Source organism: Manihot esculenta, chromosome 1 (assembly GCF_001659605.2).
Source record: "Manihot esculenta cultivar AM560-2 chromosome 1, M.esculenta_v8, whole genome shotgun sequence".
Taxonomy (NCBI): domain Eukaryota; kingdom Viridiplantae; phylum Streptophyta; class Magnoliopsida; order Malpighiales; family Euphorbiaceae; genus Manihot; species Manihot esculenta.
Genome location: NC_035161.2, coordinates 26,665,980 through 26,687,332, shown reverse-complemented (window position 1 = coordinate 26,687,332; position 21,353 = coordinate 26,665,980). Strand labels below are relative to the sequence as shown.

General features: G+C 36.7%; 2 protein-coding genes across 2 annotated transcripts; one reads left to right on the top strand and one right to left on the bottom strand.

Moving 5' to 3' along the window:
* Nucleotides 1-13,958: 13,958 nt before the first annotated feature.
* Nucleotides 13,959-15,552, top strand: LOC110600660 (probable (S)-N-methylcoclaurine 3'-hydroxylase isozyme 2). Its single transcript, XM_021737527.2, has one exon. The coding sequence runs from the start codon at nt 13,982-13,984 to the stop codon at nt 15,488-15,490; it is 1,509 nt and encodes a 502-aa protein (XP_021593219.1). The 5' UTR covers nt 13,959-13,981; the 3' UTR covers nt 15,491-15,552.
* A 360-nt stretch (nt 15,553-15,912) lies between these two features.
* Nucleotides 15,913-19,100, bottom strand: LOC110621500 (scarecrow-like protein 28). The gene has a single exon (XM_021765783.2). It carries the CDS (start codon nt 18,178-18,180, stop codon nt 16,207-16,209), a length of 1,974 nt encoding a protein of 657 aa, XP_021621475.1. The 5' UTR covers nt 18,181-19,100; the 3' UTR covers nt 15,913-16,206.
* Between the last annotated feature and the right edge of the window lie 2,253 nt (nt 19,101-21,353).

The following is a 21,353-nucleotide window of genomic DNA, read 5'->3' as shown; positions in this document are numbered from 1 at the left end:
CCCTACCTCAGAAAATGTTGCACCACCTCCACCACCTACAGAACCAGCAGCCCCAGTTACTCAACCTTCTAGACCTAGCTCAACCAGTGGAAGCAAGGTCAAGATGACCGACTACATGAAACTGGGTGCTCCTCAGTATGAAAAAGGGGATGACCCATTTGTGTATCTCGAAAGGGTCAAGGTGATCACATATGAGATTGGGGCTGATGATAGTAGAGCCATACAGATGGCTGGGTTCACACTTAAGTGCAAGAAGGCACGAGAGTGGTTCAAGAATTATGTGAACCCGAGAGTGGATAGCATGTCTTGGGAAGAGTTCGTAAACGAGTTTGCAGGATGGGCTTTCCCAGATAGTTCAAGGGAGCTGAAGATGATAGAGTTTGAGCAGTTGAGGCAGACTGATGAGATGAGTGTAGAGGAGTTCACAGACAGATTCTTAGAGTTGTTGCCTTTTGCAGGGCAAAATCTTGACTCGAATCAGAAAAGGTCAAGGAGGTATATCATGAAACTCCACTCTAGATATTCCTCCTTGATCCAGTCAGCAGATAGGGAGAGCTTCCATGCCATAGTGGATATGGCCCGGAAAATGGAGGCCAGTGCCATCGTTCAGGGGACAGTTAAGCAATCAGTGGCACAGCCTTCTGGTTCTAAGACCCCAGGCTCTTCTTCTTTTAGTGCAGCAGCTTCAGGCAGCAAGAGGTGGAGCAGTACCACCAAGAAGTCGAAGAAGAACAAGTTTTGGAACAAGGTCAAGTCCAGTCTGGGACTGGGGAGTGGCGCGAGTTCTGGTGCGGATAATGCAGTATGCAAGAAGTGTGGGAGACCACACAAGGGAGTATGTCTGGTTGGGACGATAGCCTGCTTCAGATGTGGGCAGGAGGGACACATGGCTCGGGAGTGTCCTAGGGCAGCTTTTGGAGCACAGTCTCAGCAGACAGCTTCAGGTAGTGTAGCGCAGCCAGCAGCTCCAGCCACGACTCAGGCCAGTGGCAGAGGCAGAGGGAGAGGGTCAGCCTCTTCTTCAGCGAGTTTCAGAGGTGAAGGTCCATCAGCTCCAGCACGGATCTTCACAATGGCTCAGCAGGAGGCAGATGCATCTAACACCGTGGTGGCAGGTTATTTAGTCATTGGTTGTTCAAATGTGTATGCCTTGATGGACCCTGGTGCATCTCATTCTTTTATTGCTCCGAGAGCCGTTCAGAGGTTGGGGTTGATGATCTCTGAGTTAGAGTGTCCTCTCTGGGTCAGTGGACCCAAGTGTGACCCATCAGTGGCAGAGTCAGTCTGCCAGTGCAGTCCAGTCTTTGTTGAGGGGAGATGCCTTTCCGCCGACCTTGTGGTTCTAGACTTGACAGATTTTGACGTCATTCTAGGGATGGACTGGTTATCTACCCATAGTGCTACCTTGGACTGCAGGGACAAGGTAGTCAGGTTCAGAGGTCAGGATGGGTCAGAGGTTGTCTTCAGGGGAGACAGGAGGGGTACACCTAGAGGTCTGATATCAGCTCTTCAGGCTCGTAGGTTGCTTAGGAAGGGATGTCAGGGGTATTTGGCTCATGTGAGAGAGCTTAGTAGTCAGGTTAGAGAGCCCGCCTCGGTGCCAGTGGTTAGAGAGTTTCCAGACGTCTTCCCAAACGAGCTACCAGGTTTACCGCCTGCTAGGGAGATAGAGTTCGAGATAGAATTGATGCCTGGAACCCGACCGATCTCTATCCCTCCCTACAGGATGGCTCCAGCTGAGTTGAAGGAATTGAAAGAACAGTTGCAAGAGTTGGTAGAAAAGGGCTTCATCCGACCGAGCACTTCACCTTGGGGTGCACCAGTTTTGTTTGTGAGAAAGAAGGATGGATCCCTTAGACTTTGTATCGACTACAGGCAGTTGAACAAAGTCACTACCAAGAATAAGTACCCATTGCCAAGGATCGACGATCTATTTAACCAGCTAGCTAGAGCAGGTTGTTTCTCCAAAATAGATCTGAGATCGGGGTACCATCAGTTGAGGATCAGAGAAGATGATGTGCCAAAGACAGCTTTCAGGACCAGATAAGGGCATTTTGAGTTCCTTGTAATGCCGTTCGGGTTAACCAACGCCCCTGCAGCATTCATGGATCTCATGAACAGAGTGTTTAGCCAGTACCTGGATCACTTCGTTATTGTCTTCATAGACGATATCTTGGTGTATTCCAGGAATGCAGAGGAGCATGCCCATCATCTGCGATTGGTTTTGCAGACTTTGAGGGAACATGGCTTGTATGCCAAGTTCTCTAAGTGTGAGTTCTGGCTGAGGAGCATTTCGTTCTTGGGGCATGTAGTGTCAGAAAATGGAATAGAAGTGGACCCCAAGAAGGTAGAAGCAGTGGCTAACTGGCCTAGACCCACTTCAGTGTCGGAGATCAGGAGTTTCTTGGGTTTGGCAGGTTACTACAGGAGGTTCGTTCAGGACTTCTCAAAAATAGCAGCTCCTCTGACCAGGTTGACCAGGAAGAATCAGAAGTTTGTGTGGACCGACCAGTGCGAAGAGAGTTTTGAAGAGCTTAAGAAGAGGTTGACTTCAGCACCAGTGTTAGCTCTGCCATCTAGTGATGAGGACTTTACAGTCTTTTGTGATGCGTCCCGTGTGGGACTGGGTTGTGTACTAATGCAGAATGAGAGGGTGATTGCTTATGCTTCTAGGCAGCTGAAGAAGCACAAGTTGAATTACCCCACACATGACCTAGAGATGGCAGCAGTAATCTTTGCGCTCAAGATGTGGAGGCACTACCTCTATGGGTTAAAATGTGAGATCTTTACAGATCATAAGAGCCTGCAGCACATCCTGAGTCAAAGAGATTTGAACTTGAGACAGAGGAGATGGGTAGAGCTGCTGAGTGATTATGATTGTAAGATTCAGTATTATCCGGGTAAGGCGAATGTTGTGGCCGACGCCCTAAGCCGGAAGTCACTAGGCAATTTATCCCACATATCGGCAGAAAGGAGGCCAGTGGTGAAGGAGTTTTACAAGCTCGTTGATGAAGGTCTACAGTTGGAGTTGTCTGGTACAGGTGCTTTAGTGGCCCAGATGAGAGTGGCACCCGTGTTTTTGGAGCAGGTGGCTCAGAAACAGCATGAGGACCCAGAGTTAGTGAAGATTGCCAGGACTGTTCAGTCAGGCAAAGATAGTGAGTTCAGATTCGACAGCAAAGGGATCCTCCGCTATGGGAGCAGACTATGTGTACCAGATGACATAAGGCTAAAAGGAGACATTATGAGAGAGGCTCATAATGCAAGATACAGCGTTCACCCCGGAGCCACCAAGATGTATCAAGATTTGAAGAAAGTTTATTGGTGGCCAGCGATGAAGAAAGAAGTGGCACAGTTTGTGTCAGCCTGCGAAGTGTGTCAGAGGGTGAAGCTGGAACATCAGAAGTCGGCTGGAATGCTTAACCCGCTACCTATTCCAGAGTGGAAATGGGAGAATATAGCTATGGACTTCGTAGTGGGGTTACCGGCGGCGTCCAACAGATTGGACTCCATATGGGTGATTGTGGACAGACTCACCAAATCTGCTCACTTCATCCCTGTCAGGAGTGGCTATTCTGTGGACAAGTTGGCGCAGGTATATGTTGATGAGATCGTCAGGCTGCATGGGGTTCCTGTTTCGATAGTGTCGGATAGGGGGCCCTAGTTCACCTCCAGATTTTGGCGGAGTCTGCAGAATGCTATGGGTACTAGATTGGATTTCAGTACTGCCTTCCACCCCCAGACTGATGGACAGTCAGAAAGGACCATCCAGACTATCGAGGATATGCTTAGAATGTGTGTGCTGGACTTTGGCGGTTCTTGGAGGCAACATCTACCTTTGGTGGAGTTTGCCTACAATAACAGCCATCATGCTAGCATCGGGATGGCTCCATATGAAGCTTTATCTAGAAGGAAGTGCAGGTCACCTGTTTGCTGGGAAGAAGTTGGAGAAAAGGCCTTGGCAGGGCCTGAGCTAGTAGAGATCACCAGCAGGGTGGTACCCATAATCAGAGAGAGAATCAAGACTGCTGCAAGCAGACAGAAGAGTTATGCAGACATTCGTAGAAGATAAGTAGAGTTTCAGGAGGGGGATCTGGTATTGCTCAAGGTGTCTCCAATGAAAGGAGTGGTTCGCTTTGGGAAGAAAGGTAAACTAGCCCCACGATACATCGGACCCTTCGAAGTCTTGCAAAAGATTGGGAATGTGTGGTACAAGCTGGATTTACCTGCTTCAATGGAAAGAATCCATCCGGTTTTCCATGTTTCCATGTTGAGAAAGTTCGTGTCAGATCCGGGCAAGGTTCTTAGTGAGCCTGATGTGGAGATCCGAGAGGATCTCACCTATGTTGAGCAGCCAGTACGGATCATAGACACCCAGATCAGAAAGCTAAGAAACAAGAAAATCCCGATGGTGAAAGTCTTGTGGAACCACCACAATATGGAAGAGTGCACCTGGGAGACACGGGAGTCCATGCTCCAGCAATACCCTTATCTTTTCTAAGGTTAGTTCCTTGTGAGTTTTATGTGCTTTGTATGTATGTTATGTGTCTGCCATGCTATGTGCTAGTTGAGGAACATTCGGGGACGAATGTTCTTAAGGGGGAGAGAATGTAATACCCGGCTAGACTCCGGTATCAGAATTCCTACAGTCCGGTGGAATCTCGGATGTCGGAGACCTCTAGAAGGGTAAAACCACGTTTTCATGAAGTGTTTTAATGTTTTTGATGATTTTAAGTAAAGAGGAAATGAGTTTTTGAACAAAAACACCCTTGGAAGAAACTCAGGTTCGGCCGCCGAAACTCAGAGTTCGGCCGCCGAACATGCATGCATTTCGGGTGAGCCTTAGGCCCCCGAAGGCATAAGTGAGGGAAGCCCAGGTTCGGCCGCCGAACCTCAAGTTCGGCCGCCGAACCTCAAGTTCGGCCGCCGAACATGGCATGCATGCGGAGGCACGTTCGGCCCCCGAACGTGGCCTGGCCAGCCACTATAAAAGGGTCCCTTAGCCGAAAACGGGCGAGCTTTTCTCCCCATTATCGGCCAAGGTGAGTTCTCCGCCGTCCCTCACCAATCTTGAGTCTTTTCCTTCAAATCTTTCAAGATTTTCACAAGTTTTTGCTTTCCTTTGAAGATTTTCAAGTTTTGAGCAAGTTTTGGACTTGGAGGCCCAAGGAGCTAAATCTCTCCCAACTCCAAGTTAGATCGCCTCTACTCTCGATCTTCAAGAGGTAAGAGTCGATCTCTAGCTTACATTATGTTTTAAGTAAGTTTTATGAAGATCTTTGGGGGTAGAATGCATGTTTAGCTTATAGTTAGGTTTTTGAGTTTATGTTATGTTTTGAGCAATGTATGTTGGATTTGTGTTGCTTGATGTGTTGTAGTTGGGGTTTAAGGTAGTTTGAGACCCCTAGGAGCTTGTATGCATGTTTTGGTTGAGTAAAATGCATGATGGCATGAGTTTGAGGCATTTGTGCATGTTTGAACCAAGTTTCTGCCCTTCGGGAGAAACCAGGTTCGACAGCCGAAAGGACTTTCGGCCGCCGAACCCTCTTGTGGAGGCAGCCTTCGGCTGCCGAAGCTTGCCCCCGAAAGGAGACTTTCGTCTCTGTTTGGGAGTTTCGGCCGTCGAAAGTGCCGCCGAACATGCATGAGTTTCGCCTCTGTCTGGGAGTTTCAGCCGCCGAAGGTGTCGCCGAACCTGTCTGACTTTCGGCTCTGGAGGGACTTTCTGCCGCCGAAAGTGCCCTGTCCAGCCTTCTTTTACATGTTTTGCATGATTGTTTCATGATGTTTCAGGGGGTTTTTGGGGAGTAGTTTAGAGTTATGTTCATGTTTGGTTGGTCCCTCATTTGAGTCCACCTGTGTAGGTTCGGACCCGAGGAACCGAGGACCCCAGCAGTAAGTTCAGCTGCTTCTGAGTCTGTAGAGCTTCAGCTAGAGGTGAGTGGAATAACTCTTATGCTTTTAAATAAATAAACCCGTTTTAGCATGATTCACGCATCATGAATGCCATGAGATGTTTTAGGTTGTTTGCATTAGAAATCACGAATATATTGCATTTCATAATATATTGATGATGTGGATGAATGTTGAATGATCCTTTTGTCCTCGTATGTTATGATATGATGATGATACGGTACGAAAGACCAGTGAGGCCCATTCTACGCCCCTGGCACTATGTAAGAGAAAGACCAGTGAGGCCCATTCTACGCCCCTGGCATTATGGAATGTTATGTCATGCTATGTTATGATTATGTAAGAGAAAGACTAGTGAGGCCCATTCTACGCCCCTGGCACAGTTGGACCACGTAGAGGACTATTGGTGACAAATTCATCCTTGATGTGATTAGCTGTGATGTGATGCATTTCATGTTATCATATGTTTCAAATGTTTTATTATTCTGCTCACTGGGCTCTAGTAGCTCACCCCTTTTCCCTAATCCCCCAGGATTGCAGGTGCGGGCTAGACAGAGAAGTCAAGAAGAGTAAAGTCTTGTAATTGTAATAGTTAGAAAGTGGACATGATAAATTGTAAGATGATGTAAAAGTTATGAATAGTTATGTCATGTATATGTTGATTATGAGATTGAGGTTTAGAAGTTGTGCTTGACCCTATGGATATTGTAATCCCTTTTGATACATGATCTTAATGTTTATTGATGTCTATGTTTAGCCAACTCAACACATGTTATGCCACCCATTGGGGGCATTGATGAGATCCCACAGAGGGGTTAAGTTTATGATTATGGCTATGTTCAGTGCATGCACAGGTTGAGTTTGGTGTATGAGAAAATGAATGAAAGAAAAGTTTAAATTTTTTTTTATATTTGTTGTTGATCATGTATGGGATTCAGCAGGTTCACAGGATGTATGTTTGGCTTGCTACTGGTCCCGGCGGCCTTAAGTCGACCCGGATCCTAGCGCCGGTAGCGGTCCGATTTTCGGGTTGTTACAGGAAAGAACGATCCTCTCATTCCGATAAGGAGCTCGAATATGGTAGAGAGGGGTGTCCAAATATTTTCGAGAAAAGAAGTTCGTCAGAGTAGAAGGGGTGATACAAGACTCTAGGTTAAAGACTTCAGGAAGCTTTGGGCCTTCCATGGTAAAAAGAGAAGCGTACCTGAAAAACGATTAGAGCGGATGAACAAAGCAAGCAAGACGAACAGAGAAGCGGAGGAGAGCAAAAGTTCAGAGAAGACAGAGAGAATTTGAAATTTTGAAACAGCAATGAGGCGAAAAGGTGTTATGATGAAACTGTCCTTGGGCGGCGCGGTCATTATAACTCTCGATATTTACTCCCTCATCATTCGTATAATAACTGATGAGAAGGGAAAGGGGCAATTGATGACCGCTTGATTTCTCCACCCCATCCTAAGGCCAGGCCCATGATGACAGTCCATGATCTGAAGGCTTCTAAGCCTCCCGAATGAACCAGGTCCAGCCCGCTCATCCTTGAGACCGGGCTCCATCCAGATCTCTCAATCAGGCCGGCCCAGTCCTTTCGGCCCTAAGATCATATCTCCCATGGGCTCAGTCCTGATCTCCTCTTCCTGCCCAGCCCGGAGGAAAGAAGGTGGCCAGCCCGTTCGCCTGGCAGGTCCATCCACATGCGTGCCAGGGGAGAATTAAATGGCCGTTACGCATGAAGCAGAGATCTGATACTCTTGTACAACCGTATCAGTATGGCAGAGACAGGTGGCCCAATGGCAGTGAGGCAGTTACACGTCACTGACAGACGAAGGAAAAGAATAAAAGGAGAGGGGCATTCTCCTCTCAGACTAAGCTTTAAGAACCCTTGTAAAACCCTATTTTCTGGATCTCAGATCATCAGGGACAAAAAACTAATGAGAAGAAACAACATTGGATTAGCTGGGAATCTATGTGTCTAGGTAAAAGTCAATGAGGAATGGGCTTTCGAGACTTGAGATCCTTCAATCAAGTTTTATTGGCGAAGCAAGGTTGGTGTATCGTTTCCAATCCAACCTCCCTCATGGCTAGATTTTTTAAAGGCAAATAATTTCCTAATTCCTCCTTCCTGAGTGCACAGCTAGGTTCTAACTCTTCTTGGGGATGGAAAAGCCTGATTTGAAGAAGAGAGCTTCTCAATAAAGGAATTTGCTGGCAAGTTTGTAGTGGGAATGACATTTTCTACAAAGAAGATCTGTAGATCCCTAGATCCTTTCTCTTGCCATCCAAAATCAGAGAAAATGCTGACCCTAATGTTCACCTTGTCTCCCAATTCATGGACCGATAAAACCTGTGTTGGAATATACCCACCTTAAAAAGAAATTTTGTGGAAGAAGAAATTGTGAATATCCTTGTCATTCCCATCCCTTTGAATCCTTCTAAGGATGTGTTGACTTGGCACTTCTTCAAGGATGACAAGTATTCTGCCAAATTGGTATACCACCTCTCCTTCCATCAAAAATTTTCTGAGAATAATTTCTCTATAGGCTCAGGTCCAACATCTGTTCATAATCTTAATGTTGTTTGGAAAAATATTTGGAAGATGTCTCTTTCCACAAAACTGAGCATTTTTCTTTGAAAAGCTAAAAGAAAGACTTCCTTGCAATGCTTTTCTGCATAAAAGATTTTTTTCAAGTGCCATCTGATTGCATTATTTGTGGAGAAAGGGAAACTCTTGCTCATCTCTTCTTTTTCTGTCCTGCTGCAATTGAGGTATGGCTTCATTCAGATTTTAGGCTTGATCTTCTTTATTACAGGGGAATACAATGTTGGACTGTTGGAAAGTTATAGTTTTTAGCATGGATTCTCGGTTCAATATCCAAGAGCTTACACAGATGATGATCTTGCTCCTCTAACAAATCTGGAAGAATAAGAACAGGAAGGTTTTCCACCAACCTCCTCTTTCCTTTCTAGAAGTGCTTCTCTCTGCCAAACATCACTTGCATGACTTTGTTAAAGCTTAAGAGGACAGTTTTTGTGTGAATTCGTACCATCTAATCTATCTATCTGGTGCCCTCTATGAGAAATTTTATTAAGATTAATTTTGATGCAACCATGAATAATAAGAGAGAGCATGGAATTATCGTTGCACTAGATAGAAATCATGACTGTATTCCTATTGGTTGGCAGAGTAAGCATATTCTAGGTATGCTTGATCTTTTAATTCTTGAAGTTTTAGCTTACAAACAAGCCATATTTTTTTTTTTTATAAAATCTGGATGCTTTACTTGGAAGAGTAAGTCTACAAGATATTGCAGAAATTGTTGAAGATATTAAATTTTTAGCCATAGGTTTTGTTATTTGCCAGTTTCAATTTCTTAAATGAAACCGTAATATAGAAGCTCATAGATTAGCATCTAAGATCAATTAGGATGATGATTTCCATTATAACACAACGATCCAAGTTATGTATGTTTTCTTTTTGCCTCTTGAGTTTTAGTACGTGTGGCTTTTAGTTAAAAGCAAAAAAAGCATTTCATAAGTCACAAACTAAGCTAGATATGGTCAAAGAAAATAAGGAATTATTATTATAGAAAAAGATGGCCATTTCGCTAAAACTTTATCCATATAGTATGGAAATATACCAGTACAACTCCTAACAAAATAATTTTAAAAAAAATAAAAATAAAAATCATGCAAGATTTAATGTAAATAAATTATAAAAATTCGCTCTTCAGCCAATCAACAAATAGGTTTATTAGTTTTTTTTTTCACTTTTAAATGTAGTATGTGGGTGAGATCTCAAATTCTATCAATTATATATTGAATCCTCCTTTATATATAAAAAGTAATCCCATTTTCAAATTAAATGAGAAGATATAGGTTTTTTTTTTCTTTGCAGCAGACAATATTTGAAATATGGGATTTCATAGGTAAAATTTTAAGAAAATTTTAACAAAAATCAAGAATCATTAGATTTTTTTATATAAATATATGGTGTCCGAAACTATTAATTAGATTAATCTAAATTGCGTCCAAGTGCATCCATTAAAAAAATAAAACTTTCCCTTCTAAATTTTAAAAATCTCATAGTGTGAGAAGGACAGGCATGGTAAGAAAGATGATAATGCAATAACACCAACATTGATGGAGACATTAGCGGCAAAAATGGAGTGGGCGATGTACGCCATCCATAACAACTAGCAATTTGTCCTTTCCATGCAAACCACCTCAACCAGTTGGCTAAAAAACATACCGCTTAATTTCAGAGTCTGTATACTGTCCTGTTAAAGATTTTAAATGTTCTATAAAATATAATTAAAAAAAAAAAAACCAAGAAATGTTCCTCGTTGGCTGCACACACTACTAATTAATAAATTTTGTATTTGTTATTTATTGAATTAATGACTAAAAAATCATGTATCTTTTATTTTGTTATAATTATATTTTATAATTTTTAATTAAATTTTAATTTTTTAAAATTATTTTAATTATATCATTTTTAACGAAATTGCTATGTATTTTAATACCATGCCACAATATTATATCAATAAATTTTAAAATAAAATTGATAATAATTTAAAAGTTTAGAGTATATTTATTAATTTTTCTAAATAACAGAATTTAATTGATAAAAAAATAATATAAAATGAAATTATAATAAATTAAAAGTATTGAATTTTTTTATAATTATTTATGATATTAATAAAATTTTATTTTTTAAGTAGGAGATGGAGAGTGGAGATTCAAATATGTAATTTTAAATAAATTATATATATTTTTAAATATTTAATCAAGTCAAATTAGACAATCAAATTCTAATTTAATTCATATATTATCTTCTTATTTTAAGTTACACTATATATTAATATAATTTTAAAAAAAATCTAATTTAATTCATATATTAATTTTTTTTAAGTTACACTATATATTAGTATAATTTAGAAAAAAGGGCTAACTAGTGTTATATTTGAAAGTTAATTTAAAAAAAAGTGACTAATTAATATTATACTTTGAGAGTTATTACGAACGATTTATAAAAAATGATCGAATAACGTTACGCTAAAAAATTAAAAGAATCAATAATCACAACTAAATAGAATGAAATTGCATTAAAAAATATAGATGAAATTATCAATATTCTTAAAAATTAGTATCGAATAGGTCTAAATTTAATTAAAAGTAAGGATTGTGATGGTTGGGGTGATACAAAAATCGCATCATTGAATACAAATTCAATTAATGTGCATTTAATTAAAATTTATATATCAAATTCGATTATTATTATTTGTATATTTTAATTAATAATTTATATAAAAATATTTTAAAATTGATAATTTTTATTTTAAAATTTAATAATTTTATAAAATATTTAAAATCTACCTTAAAAACAGAATATATATATATATATATATATATATATATATATATATATATATATATATATATATATATATATATATATATATATATATATATATATATATATAAATAGTAAAAACATTAACATAAAAATATATAAACAGTTTTTAATAATGGGCATTGAGCGCAAACAACTCGAATCCATTAAACACTTGTACAAATGCCCAAAAGCTGAATCCAGCCTACCCAATCAGTTACCCAATACTGATTCTGAAGCCTAATTCATTTTTTGAATTAAGAATTTTAGAAAAATTTTATTTTAATTATAAAAATATTATGATATATTTTTTAATAAAAAGTTTATTATTTTTCTATTTGGAAAACAACTAAAAAAATATATTTTTATTATAGAGGAAAACTATGAAAATACTTTAAAATTATTTTTCAAATCATTGTTAAATATTAGAAAACTGACACGTGTTCATAAACTTGTTTTTCAGTTTTCTTAGATAAAATTTCAGTAACTGCTCTAGGATACTTTTTTTTTTTTTTTCAATGAAAAATTGATTGTTTAATTTCTGGATGTATTCACTAATAATAATTTAATTTTTATATTTTTAAAAATATTTTTATTATTATTCTCTTAAAAATTTGTAATTGCTTATAATTTCTCCATTAGTTTTATTGTCTCTTCATAGATATAGAGATTCGGAGAATAGAGATAAAAAGAGATGAAGAAATCAAAATTTATAACTAATTACGAAATTAAATTATTGTAGTATTAAATAATTAAATAGTCATTTATTTTAAAAAACTAATGGCAAACTGAACGGAAGAAAATAAGCGTAAATTTCGATTTATTTCAAAAAAATATTTTCCAAACAATTTATATTTTTAACGTTGAGAACATTTAAAAAATTATTTAATAAAAAATATTTTTTTAATTAAAAAAATTAACTCATATTTATAAAAAAAATGGCTTCCTTTATATAGGTTTTAGTGATTTTATTAACACTATATTGATATTTTTTATTTTCAAAATTATAGTTAAATAATAAAAAAGGTTATTATTTTGCAAATTATTTTATATATATGAAATACATTTAATATAAAAATATTTTTTATGAAAAATATTTTCATATATAAATTTTGTTTTTCAAATAAAAGAATCAAAATAGTCTCAAATAGAAAAATCATTATAATTAATAAAATATAAATATTAAAATTGAGCAAAACAAACTTATTAATTAATTATAGTAGTTTGATGTTTTTTCTTTTGTTAAATCTTGTTGCTTGAGTTTTTGTTTGGTGAAATTGATGTTCTACCATAGTTTCAGACAATCGTTCATCGTGGATCACGTGGAACTAATATAGAGTTCATAATTATCAATTATTTTTTTAAAGTAAAAACTGCTTATTGCATTATTAAAATTTCACCAAATAAATAAGGATATCATCTTAAATAGAGAGACAATTATACCTAATAGATTCTTTAGGCAAAATATGAACAGTTAGAGTAGGATTACGACGAACTCATTTAACAGAAATATCAATTCTAGAGTCTAATAAAAATTTATAATCATTCAAAATTAAACCCCTATATAAGATAATTTGATAAAAATATTATTCAAGTACTCGTCTAAATCCTTGCATAAGATAATTTGACAAAAATACTCATCATTCTTTCTTATTTCTCAAGTATAAATCATTAAAATCTCCCGAACAAAATCACGGAAGAGAGTTTTTACGAGATAAAACTTGAATAAGATTTCAAGACTGACGTTGTTATTGCGATTCTGAAAACTCATAATAACTAGTAAATATCCATTGAACATTACCTTCCGAAACAACCGAATCAATAAAATTTGAAAAAAAGTCAACCACAGAAACAGATACATGACTCTTCCATATTAAGTCACCTCCCAATCCTTATCTATTAACTGAGAAGCAACTATCAAAATATAAAAAATTACGAGAAAATTTCATACAAGAATTAAGAGCTTTTGTTTTCATAAAAAAATAAAATGTCTAACTTGTAATTAAGAACCAAATCTTTCAATACAATAATTGTTTCAGGATTGCCGTCATAAATCTGTTGAAAAGGTCTGCATATTCTAAAAATTGATTGGATTGTATGTGAGAAATATCCCCACCATACAGAAATCATAAGTAACGATCAAAATATTTCTGGAGTTCTTAACAGGGACAACAATATCTTCTTTTTCTTCATTGATAGTCAATTGATGCAGATCGTTTTTAATGAAAAAGAGCGAAAAAAAAAATAGATTTAAGAAAAAAGAAAATATAAGAGTATGGAGTCACGAATGGATTACGGAGAAAAATTTATAATTATCAATTATTATGATGTAAAAGTTATTAGGTTAATTTCTCTAAATGTTTTAAACACTAATTATCATCATTGATATTTTATTTACGTACTTCACGAAAATTTTTTTTAAAAAAATTATATTTTTTTAAAAATAAATCTGCCTTAATTGCTTTTTTTTTTTCCCCTCGATTTCCTACTTCCTTTGAGCTTTTACTTTATCATTAATCGTGAAGTAGTGGTTCAAAGATGCAAACAACTTGTTTAAACAAATCAACAAGTTCCATCAAACCGATTTTGGTTGGATTCTCATGTCACCTATAAATCGCTAATTAACCCACAAACCAAATTCTACATTCAAATTAAAAATCATCTCTAATTTTCAGAACCATGGCTCCGACCGTTGCAGCTGACGGAAACAATCTTTTCTTTCCGATGATCCTCCTCCTGCCTCTTTTACTTCTTATCCTCAAACACCTGAGAACTTCATCATCCCCACCACTTCCTCCAGGTCCATCTCCATTGCCAATCTTGGGCAATCTTCTACAAATGGGAAATAACCCTCATGTCACTCTAACCCACTTCGCTAAAACCTATGGCCCTCTCTTGAAAATTAAACTTGGAACGCAACTAGTGGTGGTAGGATCATCAAAGGAAGCAGCCATTGAGATTCTCAAAACCCATGATCGTGTTTTATCAGGGAGATTAACTCCTCACGCTGCGCCAACCAAGAGCATGGAACTTGACGGTTTTCAAGTTGGATGGGTAGATGAGTGCAACGACCACTGGAAATATTTACGTACAATATACAAAACGGAGCTTTTCTCAGGCAGAGCAATGATGGAGTCTCAGGCGGTTGCTCGAGAGAAAATGGTCAAGGACGTGGTGAGACTTATGAATAAAATGGAGGGGCAGGTGGTGCAAATTAGACAGGTAGCTTTTGCAGCTATTTTTAATATGTTGGGTAATGTTATGGTATCGAGAGACGTTGTCAACTTCGAGCAAGAGAGCGTGGAAGGAGTAATCGGTGGGCCTTTAAGGGATTTGATTGAAGTGGGTATCAACATATCCGATCTCTTCCCAATATTGGCTAGATTTGATCTCCAGGGTCTGCAAAGAAAGTGTAGAGATTGGTTTAAGAAGACATGCAAGATTTGGGAAGCTATCATCAATGAAAGAAGAGAGATGAACATGTCCAATTCTTCAACCCAAAGAGATTTCCTTGATGCTTTGATAAAAAATGGTTCAAGCAATGATCAAATAAACATGCTGCTCCAGGAGATCTTCACTGCAGGAACAGACTCAAGCAGCTCAACGATTGAGTGGATGATGACGGAGCTGATAAGGAATCCAAAATACATGAAAAAAGTTGAAGAGGAAATCGAAAGAGAAACAAATCAGGAAACTGTTAAAGATTCTCACCTGCTTCATTTACCATTTCTCCAAGCCTGTTTCAAAGAAACCCTGAGAATGCATCCTCCTGGACCATTACTTGTTCCTCATCGTGCGGTTGAAACATGTAACGTAATGAACTACACGATCCCAAAGAATGCACAAGTGATGATAAATTTCTGGGCAATTGGGAGAGACCCCAAAATCTGGGAGGATCCTCTGGTGTTCAAGCCAGAGAGGTTCCTGAACTCGAGCTTGGATTTCAAAGGGAATGATTTTGAATATATACCTTTCAGTTCTGGAAGGAGAATATGCCCTGGCTTACCAATGGCTGCAAAGCATGTTCCTCTGCTTGTTGCTTGCTTGGTTCAATTCTTTGATTGGTCTCTACCAGATGGTGAGGATCCAGACAACGTTGACATGAATGAGAAATATGGTTTCACTTTGATGAAGGAACAACCTCTGTTTCTCATTCCTAAACCAAAAAAAAGTGAGCCATACGTATGAGATCGTGGTTCGATGTCTCATGAATTGCCTGAATGAATGTTGGATGTTTCAAGATTTGTTTCTCTGTATTAATTCTATCTCTGTGTTTAAAGAAATAAAGAAAATGCGATATCTACATGTATAGTTGTGCTGTCTGAATCTGATAAGCTGTATTATTTTTGTGGATGTGTATTAAGGAAATTATTGTGGTATATATTTACACGACAGCTATAGGTTAATGTAATAATTCAGAAATTATTATATTTGTCTCTGTTGTTGTATATATCAATACTATTATTTGAGACAAAAAAATAATAATTTTTTAATTTTAAAAATTAACTTTAAAAAAATTAAAATTATACACTAGTTTTAATAATTCTTTTGAATTTTTTTTTCTTCAAAAATAATACACAAATCAAATCATTCAATTCCATACATGAGGATTCAATTCTCAAGTACATGCTTCATAAACTAAACTTTCTCAACAAATAAAATCAACAATGTAAACTGCTACAAAGAATTTCATCAATACATAAAGAATGAAAGAATAATAAACTTTAAACTGACTCCAAATTCTATGGACTGAAACCTATAAATAAATCTGCCCTGCAAAAGAATGAAAGAATAATGAAAGCTTTTGCTACCTACAAAGAATTTGCTGTCTCTTTCTGATGCAAGAATAAATGAAATTTGATGCTAATGCTATCTATGTATGAAGAAAAAGAAGCCTCCAGCAATCAACTTGGCTGAGAAAAAGAAGATGAGCTTCCTGCAACATCTAGAGGAGCCCATGCAGACACTGTGTAGAGAGGCTGATCTAACCAACTTAGAGTAAGTGCTGCTTTGTCCTGCCCTTGTTGAGCCCTGTAATCCTCACAAGAATACATCTTCAACAACATTTGGCTTTGAAGCACTTCCCTCTCACTAATACCCGTGCACCGGAATCCGCCTTGCTCCATCAACTTTCTCCATTTCTCAAAACTCTCATGCCTTTCTAGCCTATCACTTCCTTCACAGGCAACTATATTCCTAATTTCTCTTGCAAACATCTCCTCTATTTTGAATCTAACCGGACTGTCTAACGGAAGGCTATAATCAATTGAGTCAAATATCGCAGAGTAGTACTTTAAAGAATTGCACACTCTTCCTTCCAAATTAGGAGCATTGTGTTCTGCTTCTTGCTCTGCCATGAGGACTGCTGTCGGATTTGTGCTTCGAATAAGTCCCAAGAAATCTCTTAATACACCTCCATTTCCATCATAAAGTGTCTTGTGCATCTGGAAAATACAATTTATAGCTACACACTCCCCTTCCTTCACATGGAGCATCCAAAGCCTCACGTCTTCTAGCCTATCCACAACAGGATGGAACTCGAAAGGCAGGTTGAATGCCTCGGCAAATCGAGCAAGCCTATCACCTGTCTCATTCAATTCTTGCTTGGACTCGCCTATGCCCGTGATTCTAATATGGCTAGGAGGATTAGTCCTAGAGGCCAGGCTTTGAAACAAACTAGGCCACTGAAGCCCTTGCTTGATGTCAAAGTCTATAATGTGAACTCTATCTTTCCCCTCAAAAGCTCTCAACAGTATCTCATTTGCTGTGAAATGAATAAACTTGGGTATCGGACTCACCTGATTCAAAAGCCTCAATGCAGTCCCAGAATCCTCGTCAACTCTGTCGAACTCCCGCGGAGTGGTGATATGAAATATATGTGGCCAAAGCCTTGTAACTCTAAGAGCCAAGGCCTCAGTGAAGTAAGCACTAAGGCGTTTGAAAGCTGATCCTCTTGGAGAAGCAAGATCCCCCAATTTAGCTATACAATGGTTGATCAGTGCCATATTTTTGGACCCAATTGCTTCAACACATGCCGTGAGCAAGCTGACCAGCTCAAATGCCTGATACTCCTGGTGATTCTCCTCTGCAACTTCCGCAGCAGTGCCTTGTTGTGGATGAGGATTCCTAGAGCCATTACCCACTTCGTGCTCCACAACATTCTCGCTTAGCCTAAGGCCCAAGCTATGACTCTCTGATGATGCACTTGAACCTGAGGCTTCTTTTACTGGCCGCCTTTGGCTGCTCTCTGCATCTTTCTCGCCAAAGCCAGTGATCTCGGTTATAACAGAGTCCAGCCATGGATTGTTTGACGGTGGCAAAGGCGGCGAAATTACCTCACCGGGCACAAAACAGACCCTCTCCTCATCTCCTGAACATGTCAAAGAGAAAGGAACTTGTGGAGGGTTTAGGCTTCTTGGTACCTCAAAACCTGATTGAAACCAAAAATTGCCACCTTCATGAACATCACCGGAGTTACCATTATCATTGCTACCCCTTTTTCTCTTAGCCCTGTTAGTGCAAGACTCATCAACTGAACCCTGCTCCGCAAACCTCTTCAAGCTCTTACCCTTATCCCAAAACTCATTTTTCACTGATTGAGTGCTTGTTGCTAATGGAGGGAGCCTGATATTCTGCTTGAGAGAGCAACTGCTGGTCTTGGATTCAAGTGATTTATCAACAGATAGACCAACACCAACAGGCCTAATGGGCTGTGACCGCGAGGATTCTTTACGAGAGAAAGTAGTACATGGCAAGTCCAGTCTTTGTGTGCTCATTGAAGGTAAATGGAAATGGCAAGCTTGAAACTGTGCAGGTGATTCACTCCTTAATCTATGCCTAGGTGACAGTAATGTAGAACTAGAACACCCAGCCAACATCGTCTATGACCTTTCCAATTTCTTTTCTCTGATATTTTTGTGTGATTCACCCACCCTATTTTCTTCTTCTTTTTTTTTTCCTCACTCTCTCTCTCTGATTCTATAACAAATCCTAAAACATGAAACAAATGGTTTATTGAGTGTATAGACTCTGTATTCAGATGAAAACTTCGTATGTGTACAAATTTAAAAACAGAGATCAGGAGAGATTGACTAATGTGAATGTGTGAATTTCTTTTAAAGAATCAATTAAAAAGAATAGGAATCCGATGAATAACAACAGATGAAAATCAAGACAAGAAGGTTTCTGTAAAATGTTGAGTGTTCCTATATGAAAAATATGAGTATGGAATTAATAAACAACAAAAGAATATGAGAAAAAAATATATCCCCAGCCCCAAAAGAATGAAAGAATGAACGGTAATGAATCAAACACTTACAAGAAAACAATCATCGGATTCCAAAACCTTTCAAAGCAAACTCATTGGGAAAAGCTTTGAACTCTATCAACAACGCAGTACACTTGAGGAATGGGAATGTAAAAACACACTTGGTCAATTTGGTATCTGAAATCAACAGAAATCTTTGGACCCACATCAGCATCTGAAGTTTGCAGCAACTCCATGATGGCTGAAACGAAATCGAAAGCAAAACCCAGGAGCCCCAGCATGCATGAAGAAGTGATTAACAAACAGACACAGCTATCATCTCTGGACCCTGGCTACCCAAAGAAACCAAAAACCATTGAAGGATTCTCTTCTTATACTAAGTTTCTTGCTTCTTCCTCTCCCTCTCTCTCTCTCTGTTTCCCTCGATATTCCTCTCTCTCCCACTCTACTATTACTATACAACTCCTAGTGTAACTTCCATTGCTGTCTCCATCATTGCTTTTCTAAATTCTGTGGACCTGTTCGGTTCTACCCAGCACTCAGAAAGAAAAAATTATTACAGGGAAAAAGGTGGTTCCAGAAGGCTTGGGAAACTGGGCGTGTGGGCCGTGGGATTGGGATCAAACGGTGGAGAAAGCAAATGCAAGTGACCGTTAGAAGGATGACGGTGAAATATGACCGTTGGGGAGTTGGTGTAAGGACAGGTGTGCATGTCTATGTGGGATTTTATCTCTTTTTTTTTTTTCCTATTTGGTGAGTCACATGATGTGCACATGACTGTCCCCTGATACCCGTTCACTTGACCGTTGGATTACATTACCTGGTTTTGTTTTGGTTTTATGTGTTAACTTCCTTAACCTCCCACCCAATCAAGGAAAATTTATGACACGTGGCACACAACAAGCCACCGTTACATCCTAATTATGTACTAATAAACTGAACTTTGACTAGATAGTTCCAGTTTGACTGACTGGTCCTCTGTAATAGGTATTACATGGTTAGTCTATATTTGAATCCAAATTATCTCTATTTATCTTAAAACTATTTATTTAAATTTCTAAACATAATCCAATACAATTTATTGAATTAGGATGTGTCAAAATTAAACTATTATTTAATCTGCCATGAATTCAATTAAAAACTAATTTAAATGATCTAAAAATATTTTAAATTTAATTATTATTATTTAAATAAAATTTAAATTCGATTAATATTATATATTTTAATTAATAATTTATATAAAAATATTTTTTATTAATATTTTTCATTTAAAAACTTAATATTTTTCATTTAAAAATTTAATATTTATAAAATATATTGCAGGAGTAAAAATACAACTGACTTTAATTTTTATAAAATAAAAAATAAAAAAAAATAATTACATTGAAACATTATATTTTTTATAATAATAGAAATAAAAATCTAATTATATATATATTGATTTTATCATATCATGTAGTAAAGAAGAAATCTAAAACAGAATAATTTTACATCTCTTCCCTCTAAAAATAATTGAGACACTGAATAGCATTTTTTTTAAATAAGTGCAATTAAATGTGTATATTTAAATAAATTCAATTTAAAATTATAAAAATAAAATTTATCATATACAAAATATTTTTATTATTAAAAAATAATATTATATTATATTATATTAAATAAGTTTATTTAACATTTCAATAACACATCACAGTTTAATTAACCTAAAAAATTAAATAAGTTTACTATTTTTTTTAATGGGCCGAACATCAACAAGATATATAAAATATTTTTTAAAAAAATAATTTCCGTGAAATAAAAGTAAAAATATTTTTAACGAAATACTAATATAACAATTTATTCTTCTATCATAGTTTCAGAATATTAGTTATGATGATCGTAGGAGGTTGATTTATCAATTTATATTTTTACATTTATATGGAAGGAAAATTTCTATACAGACTCTTGTGTACAAGTCACTTTGTATATTTAATTAATTAAAATTAAAATATTATATTGATATATTATTTATTGTATTTTTTATAAAATTTTAATTTTAAATATCAATTTTAAATTAAATAGTATATACATCCATATGAATATAAAAAAACTTTCTATGTTAATAGGCTCATTTTTTTAAATAAATGAGTATGTGGGTTTTTTTTTTAATTTATGAATAAATTATATTTTAATTTTTGAATTTTAACATAATTATTTTTATATTTTTAGAAATATAAAAATTTTTGCACGTTGATAGGCTCATTTTCTTAAAGTAAATGAGTGTGTGATTTTTTTTAATTTATAAATAAATTATATTTTAATTTCTGAATTTCAATATAATTATTGAATTGAATTTTTAAGTTTTATAATTGTCTAAATAGAAAGTTCTATTAAAATAGTTGTTAACAAAATATAGAATAATAAAACACTCTCACACAATAAATATATATTACTCAACTTCTCTCAAACATTTTATCAAATAATATGTATGCATTAATTTTGTTTTTTTTAAAACAAGAAATCTTCTTCATGAATCATAAACTTTAGTAATGACCATAAATTCAAAAGAGAATGGTTCATAATCTTCAATGTCAAGAATAAATATAAACTTTAAAACCCATAAAAAAAAAAGAAAGTGAAAAATATGGAGATTGATTCTTATATGAAAACCACCAATCCAGTAGAAAAGTTGATACCTCTTTTATTGAAGATTATAAAAATAATCTGTGATTAAGAAAAAACAAATATACGATGGTGATGGCAATTTAATAAAGTTAGAGCTTTAATTAGAAAATGGTTATCTCT

Excerpts from the sequence above, each read along its gene's own strand:
- LOC110600660 (XM_021737527.2), top strand. The coding sequence starts at position 13,982 with ATGGCTCCGACCGTTGCAGCTGACGGAAACAATCTTTTCTTTCCGATG.
- LOC110621500 (XM_021765783.2), bottom strand. The coding sequence starts at position 18,180 with ATGTTGGCTGGGTGTTCTAGTTCTACATTACTGTCACCTAGGCATAGA.